Source organism: Plecotus auritus (assembly GCF_963455305.1).
Source record: "Plecotus auritus genome assembly, chromosome: 2".
Taxonomy (NCBI): Eukaryota; Metazoa; Chordata; class Mammalia; order Chiroptera; family Vespertilionidae; genus Plecotus; species Plecotus auritus.
This window is the reverse complement of record NC_137771.1, coordinates 30,643,246-30,659,082: the sequence shown is the minus strand read 5'-3', so window position 1 is coordinate 30,659,082 and position 15,837 is coordinate 30,643,246. Positions and strand designations below refer to the sequence as shown.

Below are 15,837 nucleotides of genomic sequence, written 5' to 3'. Positions count from 1 at the left end.
CATTCTTTGCCTACTTCAACCAATACAAACTAAATGATTTCCCACTTTCCCCTAACCCATCTCCTCCATATCTAAAGAAGATACAGTGAGTAGCAGATTCTAGGAGTGTGCTAAACAATCTAAGGACAAAGAATGGAAAGTAAAACCTGAAAAGAGAGATAGGACCTGAACAAAGAAGGAAGAAAACCAGTTTCCATTTGCCTACATTTGAAATGCTCAAAATATTTCTTTATTTCTGTGACTTCTTGGTACATGGGTCAACGCTCAACCACTAAACCACACCAGCCAGGCTGGAAGAAACTTTTTAAAAAGAATAATTATGAAACATCTATCTTTGTAAATATTAAAGGTCTGCCTAAAGCAACAGAATGGACCAAATAATGGACCAAATACTCCCATTTCTCCTCTTTTACCCCTCTTTCTTCACTGTATCTAAATCATGTATGTTCCCATTGAAATTGTATCACTACTTCTAATCCAGTTTCTTACCATGATTTGGGCTGGGCAGAACCAAAAATTTAGTAGACAGGATTTGGCACTCTGAGATGGACTTATACTTCAGCAGAAGCTGAGGTCATACAGGAAAATGAGATATAATCCAACTTTATGTACTACTAGAGGCCTAGTGCACGGATTCGTGCACCAATGGGGACCCTCGACCTGGCCTGTGAGGATTGGACTAAAACTGGCTTTCTGACATCCCCCGAGGAGTCCCAGATTACGAGAGGATGCAGGCCAGGCCAAGGGACCCCACCAGTGAACAATCCGGGCCGGGGAAGGACAGGCAAGGGCTCCAGAGCGTGTCCGGCCCATCTCGCCCAATCCCAATCGGCCAGACACAGGCAGTAAGCTAACCTACCAGTGGTCAGTACACGGCATAGCAACTGGTCAAACGGTCAGACACTTAGCATATTAGGCTTTTATTATATAGGATAGGATTACCTCCCACACTTATTTGTCTTTCTCGGTCTGGCTTAGTTTTTCAGTTTGGCATTTTTGAATTCATGGGATTGATACATTCTGGCTCCAACCCAACTCTTCTGTTCTCTACTAAGAACCCCTACAATCATTTCCTGGAAGCTATTAAAAAGACCTCCCCAAATCGTAGTCTTCTTCAAAATACAGTTAAATTCCATTTCCTCAATAGTTTTCTAAATGTCTCTCCCTTCCTTGTACTCTCATACACTTAATCTTTGTGCCACTCACTTCATAACCTAATCACACTTCCCATAAGCTCTTTTAAATTCTCACAGCAATTATTAACTACACCCTTTTATAATACTTTTATTGGGTATTTTTATGGCTTCCACACAGTAGGCGTGCTCAATTATTCAACTCTTTAAAGCACAGCATCCTATATTTCTCAATTTGCCCTAGCCGGTTTTGCTCAGTGGTTAGAGCACCGGCCTATGGACCAAAGGATCCTGGATTCGATTCCGTTCAAGGGCACATACCTTGGTTGCAGGATCCTCCCCAGCCGGGGCCTTGGTCGGGTCACATGCAGGAGGCAACCAATCAATGTGTTTCTCTCACATCGATGTTTCTGTCTTTCCCTCTCTCTTCCATTCCCTCTAAAAGATAAATGGAAAAGTATCCTCGGATGAGGATTAACAACAACAACAAAAAAGAAATATTTTTTTCTCAATTACAGAGCTTTTTACATAGTATCATAATTACTTGTTTATACATATACCCCTCACCCAATAAAAATTACAAGTTTCCTCAACAAGTAAGTGTTGGCAGGATGTAGAGAAAAGGGAACTCTTGTTCACTGTTGGTAAGAATGCAGATTCGTGCAGCCACTATGGAAAACAGTATGGAGGTTCCTCAAAAAATTAAAAATAGAACTGCCTTATGACCCAGCAATTCTATTTCTGGGTATATACCCAAAACAATAATTCAAAAGATTATATGTACCCCTATGTTCATTGCAGCATTATTTATAATAGTCAAGATATGGAAGCAACCCAAGTGCTCATGACAAGTAGACAAAAAAGCTGTAGTACATATATACAAAGAAATATTACTTGGCCATTTGCGACAGCCATGAATGGATCTAGAGGGTGCCGAGCTAAATGAACTAAGCCAGACAGAGAAAGACAAATAAGAATTTAAAGAACAAAAGGGATGGTTCAAGAAACCAAGATGGCTGTATAGGTAAACACCTAAACTGCTGCCTCGCACAACAATTTCAAAACTACAACTAAAAGAAAAAACGGACATCATCCAGAACCACAGGAAGGCTGGCTGAGTGGAAATTCTACAACTAGAAGGAAAGAGAAAAGCACACTGAGACTCAGAGGAGCTGCAGGAGGCAGAGGTACTGATACGCGCGCGGAAAGGACTGGCTTTCTCAAGCGGGAGGGGAAAAAAAGCTCCCAAATGCGCTGAACTCCAGTTCCAGGCGAGACTCTGGGGACCCAGACTCATTCGGGGAGAAACTGGACTGTCTGGCGGCAGGCAGAACTCGAGGGCGGCTTTCTCTCAGGGGTGCTTGCAGCGATTACCATGGGACACTGAGACACAGGGGCCTCTTAGGGCAGGGCTGACGGGAAACCAATGCTGTCTGCTCCGCCCTGAGACTCAGCCCCATCCAAGCTGAGCACAGAGGCTTTTGCAAATCTTGTCTCATAAGGGTGTCTCCAGCACAGAAGTTCTCCCAGAGTAGACACAGCTGATCCTCACGGCCAACTGGCCTGGAGGTCAATTCCTCCCAGTGATACCAACAACAATCAAGGCTTAACTACAACAAGACTGTGCACGCAGCCCACAAAGGGGTGCACCAAGAGTGTCCACCGCAGGTTAACTGGGGAGGCTGAGCCACTGGGCCCTATAGGACACCTAGCACACAAAGCCACTCTATCAACTCAGGGAAGCAGCCAAACTGCGGAGACAAAAAAACAGATCACAAATGAAAGAAATGGAGGAAAGCAAACAACTGGATATAGAGTTCAAAACCATGGTTATAAGGTTTTTCAAGAATTTTCTAGAAAAGGCCGATAAATTTAGCGAGACCCTCGAGGATATGAAAAAGGACCAACTAGAAATTAAGCATACACTGACTGAAATAAAAAATATTATACAGAGATCTAACAGCACACTAGAGGATCGCAAGAATCAAGTCAAAGATTTGAAATACAAAGAAGCAAAAAACACCCAACCGGAAAAGAAAAAAGAAAAAATAATCCAAAAATATGAAGATAGTGTAAGGAGCCTCTGGGACAACTTCAAGCGTACCAACATCAGAATTATGGGGGTGCCAGAAGAAGAGAGAGAGCAACATACTGAAAACCTATTTGAAGAAATAGTGACAGAAAACTTCCCCCACCTAGTGAAAGAAATAGACTTACAAGTCCATGAAGCGCACAGAACCTCAAACAAAAGGAATCCAAAGAGGACCACACCAAGACACATCATAATTAAAATGCCAACAGCAAAAGACAAAGAGAGAATATTAAAAGCAGCAAGAGAAAAACAGTTAGTTACCTACAAGGGAGCACGACTGTCAGCTGATTTCTCAACAGAAACTATGAAGGCCAGACGGGAGTGGCAAGAAATATTCAAAGTGATGAATAGCAAGAACCTACAACCAAGATTACCCAGCAAAGCTATCATTCAGAATTGAAGGGCAGATAAAGAGCTTCACAGATAAGAAAAAGCTAAAGGAGTTCATCACCACCAAACCAGTATTATATGAAATGCTGAAAGGTATTCTTTTTAAGAAGAGGAAGAAGAAAAAGGTAAAGATAAAAATTATGAACAACAAATACATATCTATCAACAAGTGAATCTAAAAATCAAGTGAATAAAAAAATCTGATGAACAGAATAAACTGGTGAATAGAATAGAATCAGGGACATAGAAAGGGAGTGGATTGACAATTCTCGGGGGGAAAGGGGTGTGGGGGGTGTGGGGGGTGCGGGAAGAGACTGGACTAAAATCGTATACCTATGGATGAAGATAGTTGCGGGGGGGTGGAGGGGTAAGGGCAGAGGGTGGGGTGGAAACCGGGTGGAGGGAAGCTATGGGGGAAAAAAGAGGAACAATTTTAATAATCTGAACAATAAAGATTTATTAAATTAAAAAAGTAAAAAATAAAAAATAAAAGAATTTAAAGAACAAAATGAACAAACAGGCTTATAGAAATAGAGAACAGAATGATGGATATCAGAGGGGAGAGGGGTTAGGGGTCTGAGTGAAAAGGATAAAGGGATTAAAGAAGCACTAATTGGTAGTTACAAAATAGTCACAAGAATGTAAAGCATAGAGAATATAGTCAACACTACTATAATAACTATGTATTGGTGCCAGGTGGGTACTTGAAATATCGGGAGGGAACATTTATGAAGACATGCACTCTTCAATTAGGTTCCTTTTTTGCTTTCCTCATTTATACTATCTGCCTAGCCCCATGCAGGTCTGATAAGCTTTCTAAGCCATTTATTCCAATCTGGAGCATTTCTACTCCCTAAACACCAAAGCTAACAGATTAATCGAAATCTCTTACAAAACAACAAGAAAGCCCACTGCATGGGAGAACGTATTTGCCAATGCTATCCTATATAATAAAGAGCTAATATGCTAATTAGACTGAACAGCAGAACAACCCTCCAGACAAAGCTGGGGCTGCAAGGGCCGGCTGAGGCAGGTGGGGCTGCGAGGTCCAGCCAATGAGGCAGCCGGGGCTGCAAGGGCTAAGCCCCTTGCATGAATTTCATGCATCAGGCCTCTAGTCTCAGATAAGGGCTTAATCTCTAAAATTTATAGGCAACTCATACAACTTAACAAAAGGAAAATAAACAATTCAGTCAAAAAATGGGCAAAGGGCCTAAATAGACACTTTTCAAAAGAGGACATACAGAAGGCCGAGAGACGTATGAAAGCATGCTCAAAGTCACTAATCATTCAAGAGTTGCAATTCCAAACAACAATGAGGTACCATCTCACACCTGTCAGCATGGCTATCACCAACAAATCAACAAACAACAAGTACTGGAGAAAATGTGGAGAAAAAGGAACTCTTGTGCACTGCTGGTAGGAATACAGACTGGTGCAGCTACTGTGGGAAACAGTATGGAGATTTCTCAAAAAATTAAAAATGGAACTCCCATTCGACCCAATAATCCCACTTCTAGGAATATATCCCAAGAAATCAGAAACACCAATCAAAAAGGACATATGCACCCCTATGTTCACAGCAGCACAATTTATAATAGCTAAGATTTGGAAACAGCCTAGTGCCCTTCAGCAGATGAGTGGATTAAAAAACTGTGGTACATCTACACAATAGAATACTACACTGCTATAAAAAAGGAACTCCTACCATTTGCAACAGCATGGATGGATGTGGAGAGCATTATGCTAAGTGAAATAAGCCAGTCGGAGAAAGATAAATATCACATGATCTCACTCATATATGGAATATAGTGAACAACATGAACTGATGAACAAAAATAGTTCCAGAGACAAAGAAACACTGAACAGACCTTCCAATATCAGAGAGAAGGCAGGGGAGGAGGGGTGGGGTAAGAGACCAACCAAAAGACTTGTATGCATGCATATCAACATAACCAATGGGGTGGTGGGGGCTTGTCCTGGGGGGGGGGGCAGGCGGCGTTGGGGGGGGGGTCAATTGGGAAAAAGGGAGACATATGTAATACTTTAAACAATAAAAAATAAATAAAAAGAAATCTCTTAGTCTTCCCTCATCCCAAATCTTGACAAAAGAAGTCACTGAACATTAGTGCCTAGTAGTAAAGCCAAAATCACAGCTAAGATAGATCACTATTACTTGCTTAGAATGATGTTTTTTGACTCATGGGTCAAATTGTATTATATATTTCCTCCACTGAAATATTGTTAGAATGGACTTATTCAAAGTATATTGTTAACAAACTTAATGAGTTAGTTAAGACTTTGGCATATCAAATCAATAATAAATATTTCTGCAGTGTTTGAAAAATTATAGGCCCTATGTAATAGTTAAGACATGAGCTTTGACATAAGAAATAAAGTCAATAGTACTGCAACAACTATGTATGATGTCAGATAGGTACTAGACCAGCCGTGGGCAAACTACGGCCCGCGGGCCGGATCCGGCCCGTTCGGCTGTTCTATCCGGCCCTCGGAGGCGAAAGAGCGGAGGGTTCTCTTGCTCTCCCCTCCGCTCCTTCACCAGCAGCAGTGTTAACATGGCAACGTCGGGAAACACGGCCGCAGCTCCTTCTTCTGAGTGGGTGAATTTATATCCGCCCATTCAGTAGAAGGAACAACCTCTCAATCTTCCAGAGGCTCCTTGTAATGCCCGCGGACGCGTCTCCCGACATCACCCTGGGAATGCGTAGACACGTTATCGTGGTGATGTAGGGAGACACGCCACTGGAGAGCACAGTATCAGAGCACAGTTTGAAATGAATAAAACTATTGAAATAAATAAAAAAAAAAGACCATACTCTTTTATGTAATGATGTTTACTTTGAATTTATATTAGTTCACACAAACACTCCATCCATGCTTTTATTCCGGCCTTCCGGTCCAGTTTAAGAACCCATTGTGGCCCTCGAGTCAAAAAGTTTGCCCACCACTGTACTAGACTTTATCGGGGTGATCACTTCATAAGGTATATGAATGTCTAATCATTATGTGTACACATTAAACTAATATAATATTGTGTGTCAACTAGGGAGGGAGGGAGGGAGGAAGGGGCTAGCTAACTTTGAAATTCCAAATCTACAAAGTCTGGTATCAAATCTTGGCTCTCCATTTTCTAGCTGAGAAACTCTGGAAAGTTACTTCTCTAAGCCTCAGTTTTCTTACCTTTAAAATTTGGACAATAACAGTAGTTACTTCAATGATACAAGGTAATTTAGTATACAGCACCTGGCACACAAAAAGTAACAAAAGCAGCTATTATTGAGTATGAGTACATAAACAAAAACTAATTAAACAAGATCTCTGAACAAAATTTGTAAGTTCTACAATAGTGTTATTAATGAAGCATACTGAAATACAAGGGAGATAATTCTATAGTAGAAGAGAGGTAACATCTGAGCTGAAAGAATAAACAGAACAATGCCAACTGGAAAAGGGGGGCAAAAGAGAGAAAGTCCACAGACAAGTAAGAGAACAAAAGAAAGAAATCAAAGTGTTTATTTCCAGGGACAGCTAGAAAACTATGACAGGCAAGGGGAAAAAAGAATACATTAAGAGGGAACTAGCAAATAAAGCTTGGGGAAAAGTCTGTGGCCAGAATTCAGGCTTTCATTCAAACCTCATTTACTGAGGCTTAGTAAACGGAAGCACTGTACTAAGGCATGAAATAGAATAAGAGATATTTTAAAATACTTTCCCTTAGCCCTGACTGGTTTGGCTCAGTGGATAGAGCGTTGGCCTGCGGACTGAAAGGTCCCAGGTTTGATTCCGGTCAAGGGCATGTACCTTGGTTGCGGGCACATCCCCAGTAGGAGGTGTGCAGGAGGCAGCTGATCGATGTTTCTCTCTCATCGATGTTTCTAACTCTCTATCCCTCTCTCTTCCTCTCTGTTAAAAATCAATAAAATAGCCAAAACCGGTTTGGCTCAGTGAATAGAGCGTCAGCCTACGGACTGAAAGGTCCCGGGTTCGATTCCGGTCAAGGGCATGTACCTTGGTTGCGGGCACATCCCCAGTGGGAGGTGTGCAGGAGGCAGCTGATCGATGTTTCTCTCTCATCGATGTTTCTAGCTTTCTATCCCTCTCCCTTCCTCTCTGCGAAATATCAATAAAATATATTTTTTTAAAAAAAATCAATAAAATATATTTTAAAATACTTTCCCTTAAAACAACTGATTTTCTGACGTGGTGTGCAGTACATCACTGGTGCATAATACATCTTTAATGTCTTTAACAAATATAGTCAAACAAAAAAGACACAGCTGTTGACACAGGAAGGCTTAAGAGAAACAAGACTAACTACCATCTGATGGCAGACTTAAAGTTCTATAAACCCCTTCTGCCACATGCACACACACACATACACACGCCTCACAAAGCACACAACTGGGTAATTCCTATATAAGAATATAAACATAACATGTACAGATACAAAAGAAAGTAAGTTTAATTATTTTTTGTAAAATATAAATTAGGTAGGTGACTAATTTGATGTGACGTCAAAAAGCCTAGATAAGGAAATAGGGATTTTTAAAAAGAAATGGTTGATTCTAGGGCTGCAGCAGGGAAGGTATAAGATGAGCCTGAAACATCCCGTGATGCCAGAAAGTTAAAAAGTGCTAAACCAACAACAAAATGGGGTCATGTCAAAAGGGCACAGGTGCCAACCTGTAATAGCTATGAATGACCAAAGCTGTAACAATTTGAGCAACAATGATGGTACAAATAATAAAATATCCATCAGTGCATAATATTACAAATGAGTGATTAAATAAGTAAATAAAAGAGAAAGAAGAGGCAAATCTTCCTTACAGAAGAATCCCAATTAAGAGTATAAGGAATAAAGAAAAAAAAAAAAAAGAAAATCACCACTAGAAAACAAAAACTGCTGTAGATATGATCCACCAATAAATGCTACAATTAATGAGCAAGGTTTAAGAAAAAACAGTCTACTTGAATGCCCTCAAAATATTTCCCCAAAACATCTTATAATTTACAAAGAAACAGTAATTTTATAGTTGAGAAACCTGGCACATACCACATTAACCAAAGAACCAAGGTTAACATTACCAGCAATAAGACATGGTGACATAAAGTACCCCTGATATGATATACAAACAAGGACACATCACCTTTGCATTATTCTGCCCCAAAATACATTATCTCACTCTAATTACAGTATGAGAAAACATAAGACAATTCGAAACTGAGAATTACTGTCCAAAGTACCTGATAAGTACTCTTCAAAAGTATCAAAGGTCATAAAAACAAGAAAAGATTGAGAAACTGTTACAAATTGGAGGAGACGAAGGAGACATAACAACTAAATGCAATGTGGGATCCTGGAACATAAAAGGACATTAGTGGAAAAACTAATGAAATGAGAATAAACTCTGTTTACTTAGTAATTAACAGTACTGCTTTAATCAAAAGTATTGTACCAATATTAATTTCTTAGTTTTGATCACTGTACTATGGTTATAGAAGATGTTAATATAGAGAGTGAAGGATATATGGAAACCCTTTGTAATAATTATGTAACTCTTCTATAAATCTAAAATTCTTTCAAAATAAAAAGATTTTGAAAAATCTTGGATGATAAAAACAGTACTAATTGCAATACTACATTGTTTTATTTTACCTTAGACTGTCAACTTACCTGAACTGTATTGTTTTCCAGTGAATGCTACATTATCTCTGCTCTTATTTTATGCTAAGTCAGTCATATAATATAATAACGCTCTAACAAACCAATATTCTACCAAATAGTTATTCACTAACTAAAAACACTTAATTTCCTTTGATACCCTAAAAATGACTAGTAATTAGAATTTTATCTTCACCTATAAGCCTACACAGAGCTTTATCTTCAAGAGAAGCCAATATTGTTATTGCTTACAAAATAAAAATAGAAATGAAAAAAAAAAAATCCTTACCTTCCAACCACTGCCAGCCTCTCTATAATATGGGAAGTTATCACAAATCCACTGGTAAATCTCACTTAGTGTCATTTTCTTTTTGGGTGAGCTATTAATTGCAAATGTAATGAGGCTGGCATAACTGTATGGAGGTTTCCCATCTTTGTGCTGTTGGACTTCTTCCTGGTCCAGAGTTGTATTTGGGTCAAGGAGTGCATTCTTCTTGGAAATTCCTGATCCATGTGCATTTTGTGTAGCATCAGATTTTTGAATGGCTGCTCTCATGGTGAGCTGTGGTAACCAGTCCATAGATGTTAGGCTGCTCTCCAATTCAGATGTCATCCTGAAGGTAAATAGACTCCTTAGTCAGTATCAAGGAAAGAACCCCTGCTTCTCAAAATATCCAATATTCACAAATCTAGGAGTTCCAAAGTGAGGGAAAGCCTGAGTTAAATCTGGAGGGAAAAGATTGAATATGTTAATAACCAAACCAAATAATTAAGAGATCAACATTTCCAATCTTTTTTCTTATTTTTATCCTCTCCAAAACACAACAAATTTGGTTTTAAAATGTTTAAGATACAGCACAAAGTGATTCTGATTACTCACCAACAATAAGGGCCTTTTAAAAACTTAAGACTGTACATCTGGTATTCCTTTTACACAAATTTTAAGGAAGTCATACATACAAAGTAGAGACAAGAGGTCAGAAAAGTACCTAAGAAATAGGCACAGGAATTTGCACACAGAAAATAAGGTAGAGCTGAGCAGGTAAAAGGTAAGAAGAGTAAAGAAGGGTAGACAGGAATATCAAAGAGACAGACTAGCTGGGGGCGTTGACAATAAAGAAGAATGCAAACTCAAGGACACTGATGAACAGCAGAAAAGGAGGCTAGACAGGACTAGGCACTATCTTTTAAAGTGAACACATCAAGGAACAAGTTGAAGAAAATAACTGAAGATCTGGGAGCATTGGATATAAGACATTAAATCACATAAATGGACAGCAAGAAAAGAAGCATTAAAAGCTCAAGAACAGGCTTAATCTAAACATCCAAGTGATCTGGATTCTGTAATGTATTTCACTCCAACGCTGAAAATTTTAAGTCATTATAACCCAAAGAAAGAAAAAAGAAAAACAAAATCTGAGAGTTTAACACATTCTGGAGAGGGAGGAAGCTCTTCTAAAGATTGAAAGTACAGGGGAAAAAAGCATGATACTTCACAATGGAATTGCTAACTTTCAGCAGAAGGTACCAACCTTTCTATCCTGGGATCAAAGAAGCAAGAATGGTGACCCTGACTATAAAGTAAAGAAGAATGAAAAGCTTCTAAATTATATCAAAATCTCGGGAAAAAGAGAACAAAATAAGAAACTTAAAGTGCCTCATTGAAAAGAAAAAGTGTGTGTCTAAGTCCATCCCAAATGACTGCAGATAAAAAGCAACAGGGTAGCCGAAACCGGTTTGGCTCAGTGGATAGAGCATCGGCCTGCGGACTCAAGGGTCCCAGGTTCGATTCCGGTCAAGGGCATGTACCTTGGTTGCGGGCACATCCCCAGTGGGAGGTGTGCAGGAGGCAGCTGATCGATGTTTCTCTCTCATCCATGTTTCTAGCTCTCTATCCCTCTCCCTTCCTCTCTGTAAAATATCAATAAAATATATTAAAAAAAAAAAAAAAAAAAAGCAACAGGTAGCCCTAACCAGTTTGGCTCAGTGGATAAAGCGTCGGCCTGCGGACTAAAGGGTCCCAGGTTCGATTCCGGTCAAGGGCATGTACCTTGGTTGGGGGTACATACCCAGTAGGGAGTATGCAGGAGGCAGCTGATCAATGTTTCTCTCTCATTGATATTTCTAACTCTCTATCCCTCTCCCTTCCTCTCTGTAAAAAATCAATAAAATACATTTAAAAAAACAACAACAGGGTAATCACTTAGGATCCGAACTTCTGGGAGGCATGCAGAACTGATAAAGAATACAGGCTCTTGAGTCAGGCAGACTAGAGTTCAAGTACTGATTCTACCAGTTACTTGCTGTGGGATCATGAAAATGTTAATATTTCTAAACTCCAGCTTTCTCATCTATAAAATGAAAAAAAACAGTACCTACAGTTAAAATATTACTTTGAGAATAAAACATGATAACATATGCACAGAAGAAATATTCAATAAGTGTTAGTTATTATAGGAGTATCTTGGGAGGGTACTAATGCCCTATAAAGTAACCAGGATTAAGCACTAGCTATTATAAATAGACAACCATGATGATTATAACTGCATTGCCAGTAGAGTCCTATCATATACTAGAGGCCCGGCACACATAAAATTCCTGCCCTCTAAGAACACATAGGCCAATCAGGAAGGTCAAAGACAAGAAAGGGCTAAAAAAAACATTTTTTTAAAATATATTTTTACTGATTTCAGAGAGGAAGGGAGGGGGAGGGGGAGGGGGAGGGGGAGGGGGAGGGGGAGGGGGAGGGGGAGGGGGAGGGGGAGGGGGAGGGGGAGGGGGAGGGGGAGGGGGAGGGGGAGGGGGAGGGGGAGGGGGAGGGGGAGGGGGAGGGGGAGGGGGAGAGGGAGAGGGAGAGGGAGAGGGAGAGGGAGAGGGAGAGGGAGAGGGAGAGGGAGAGGGAGAGGGAGAGGGAGAGGGAGAGGGAGAGGGAGAGGGAGAGGGAGAAACATCAGTGATGAGAGAGAATCATTGATCAGCTGGCTGCCTACTGCACGCTCCACACTGGGGACCAAGCCCACAACCCAGACATGTGCCCTTGACTGGAATAGAATCCAGGACCCTTCTTCAGTCCACAGGCCGAGGCCCTATCCACTGAGCCAAACCAGCTAGGACTAAAACAATTTTAAAAACAGTACAAAGCTGAGCTCTGCAATGGTTCAGAAAAGGGAGGGAACAACAATGACTGAAGCCCTAAGAGGTAGAGAAGGAAGAAGTTCAGCTAAACTTGAAGTTCAGTTAAGATCTAAATAGGATGGAAACATGATCCCTAATTATCAAAGACATCATGAGGAAGAATTATTACATTGTTGTGCTTATTTTCATCAGTTCTGCTAGCGTAGATCTGAAGTCACTATAAAATCTCCTTTAAATTCAGACTCTGAAAAACTTGGGCTTCTGTTTTGTTTGTAGTTCATTAAATTTTATATATTTTCGGTAGGGAAGTAAAAAAAGTGCCTCCATTGTTGGTGGTTCTCCATTAAGTGTTGAGAACACAAAAAATGATCATTAGATATGGCCAGCAGAAACCTCTTAGTGAAATAGGGATGACAGAAGCCCACTTGTATAAAAGAACAGATGGTAGTAAATTTTAAAAGAGCATGAGAGATTCTGAGAATCTGGTTATGAAAATCTGGTTAAGAAATGTCAGGCCCTCATTACCTCCTCATTCCAAAAGCTCCCTAGCTGGCCTCCTAGATAATGATTTCTCACCACTCCTCCCTGCTAGTCATCTCCAGAGTCCATGCATTTACTCCAAGAGAAATCTGTCCGTATTATTTTTCATGTAATTGTGCCAAAAACTTTCAATGGTTCTCTTTCTCCTATTATACATCCCAAATTGGGGGGGAGTAGAGACCTAAACTCTTCATTTTCAACTATCAAGCTGTTTTATATGTATAACTAGAAGCCTGATGCACGAAATTTGTGCATGGGTAGGGTCCCCCTAGGCCTGGCCAGCAATCAGGGCTGATCTGTGGGGCGACCGGCGGGGCCATTGGGGGGCCCCCACTGGCACCCACCTTGGCCGGCCTGGCGCCACCTGCTCACTGGCCCTGTCCCCTGCCACTGCCGCCTGTCACCCCCCCTCTGCGGGAGGCGACCGGTGGGGCGATCGGGGGGGGGGGGGGGGGGGGCAACGCCAGCCCACTTGCCAGCCAGCTCCACCCCCGCCTCCACTGAGGCGATGGGGGGGGGGGGGGGCAACTCCAGTCCACTTGCTAGCCGGACCTGCCCCCACCTCCCTCACCAGCCAGCCCTGCCCACCACCACCGGCACCTCTGGTCACCTCCCTCTGATGGGGCGACCAGCCGGGTGATGGGGGGGGGGGGGGCCCTGCTGGCACCCGCCTTAGCTGGCCTGGGGCCTGTGAGCTGGGCAGCTCCTACATTGAGCGTCTGCCCCCTGGTGGTCAGTGCGCATCATAGCAACCAGTCGTTTCACAGGTCATTCTGCCGTTCGGTCGATTTGCATATTGGGCTTTTATTATATAGGACAGTGGTCGGCAAACTGCTGCTCTGTTGACTAAGGAAGTTTGCCGGCCACTGATATAGGAGGATTACATCATAGGCTTAAGCTTTCTACCCTCACTCCCTCTTCCCGCACCCTCCTCATTAAAGATAGTAACCATACACTAGTACTTCATATGCTATTTAACACCATAGTAGGTATCTAAAAAATATTTATTTTTTAAATATACTTTTACTGATTTCAGACAGAAAGGATGAGGGAGATAGAAAGAAAAGAAACATCAATAATTAGAGAGAATCACTGATCAGCTGCCTCCTGCCCACCCCCTACTGGGGATAAAGCCTGCAACCTTGACATGTGCCCTGACTGGGAATCAAACCATGACCTCCTGGTCCATAGGTCAATGCTCAACCACTGACCCACACCAGCTGAGCTCTAAAAAATATTTAGACAAGGAATAAAAGTATTCCATTCTAAAATGCTATTTTCCTCTTATTCTGCCTAGCTGGCTTTTATTTTTCCTTCAAGACTCAGCCCCAAACATCTCTCCCTCCAGAAAACCTGGTCAATTCACTCTTCCCATGCTTTACCTCCTAAATTGACCTAGATCCTGCTCCCATAGAATATAAATACCTCTATCACAGGGCTTATAAAGAATTATAATTATCTTTACCTATCTTTCTCCCATGAGACCATAAACTCCTTGGAAGATACATTCTTATTCTTTTCTGTCTCCTCAATGCCTAGTAACATAGTAGGTAAAGGATCAATAAATGGTGGTTAAGTGATTAAAATAGTGACTATCCACTGAATGTGGGGTGTGCTACTCCCCAAACAAGTGAGATCTTGCACATTTAAAAGCTAAAAGAAAGAGGTGAAAGAAAAGGGACTCAACAGCATGAAGTAAGGATAATGACAGGATCAAAATCCTTTATGAATTGGTAAAAAAAATAAAATAAATAAAAGTATGACTGTGAAACACAGTCTCTGATATGACCCCAAATATGCTTTTTAGCAAATACTTTAGCACATTGCTTGGCCTCCCTCTGCAACTTCCCTGACTCACAAGGAGTAGCCAAGGCTTATCATTAAGGAAGTTTTCAAACATAGGGAAATTGGTAGAGATATTGTTAGCTCCCTAGATGGAGTTAAGAGAAAGACATTAAGGAAAATAAAAGAAGTAAGAATAATAAGGGTAATGAAGTTGTTGACCTAGATATTCCTGAATCCTCCCACTCAATTCCAGACATCTTAAGACTTGGCAACATGTGAGAAATTGAACAACTGAGAACTCAAAGGAAATCCTTGTAATTAGCACAGCAGGAATTCTGGTCACATGCATTTCAGGAGATATATACATATTTTTAATATATACATATTTTATATAATATATAACTTTTATTACAGCATCTCAGCACTCAAGGCAACTAGAAGCAGCAAGGTATGTGCCAGAGACTACTAACTGCCTAATCTGTTTTTAAAAACACCTAATATCTGTTTTTACCTCTTCCTTAGGAATACAACCTCAATTTTATTACGGATGGCACTGAGCCTTTTGCCCTTCCTGCTCTCCAAAATGTGGACACCAAAGTTGTTGCTCCAGCAGTTACCTTGGATTATAAGGTGACCTTTGAGAATGGAAGCCACACACTGAGGATATGGAAGCTATGGAAGCAGAGAGAAGGAATCTTGATCCCTGATTTTTGTGTGAAGCAATTAAGAAGCTGTTCATCCTAGCCCTGACCTGCCTACCATCTAGACTTTTTATATGTTGAGGTACTATAAATCTCTACCAGTGGATGAATGCAATTCCTATCAAACATGAAATTTGTGACATGCAAGTGGGGTGATACAAGTAATAGAACCTTACACACGATATTCTCTTAAAAGAAGAGTTGATAAGGCAAACATTAAGAATTCTGATAGCACAGGTTGGAAAGCTGGAGATACTTATTAAACAGTGATGAAGAATTTGATCAAACTGTCATCTTCAGAGGCTGGCAAGCAAACCATATGCCAACCAAGACTACAGCAAGGAGAGAAATGTAGGGAAAATTTAGAATGTTGGCATG

At 40.9% G+C, this 15,837-nt stretch overlaps 1 protein-coding gene across 3 annotated transcripts in view; it reads right to left on the bottom strand.

Annotated features, from left to right (window-relative positions):
- FOXJ3 (forkhead box J3) overlaps positions 1 to 15,837 on the bottom strand; it is a 123,963-nt gene that overhangs the window by 69,299 nt on the left and 38,827 nt on the right. For 2 of the 3 annotated variants that reach the window (XM_080652857.1, XM_080652859.1), the window contains exon 3: positions 9,588 to 9,912. In XM_080652857.1, coding sequence (XP_080508983.1) covers positions 9,588 to 9,912 — 325 coding nt within the window. Of the gene's footprint in view, positions 1 to 9,587; positions 10,025 to 15,837 lie in introns of all 3 variants that reach the window. The other variant, XM_080652858.1, reaches the window with a different exon arrangement.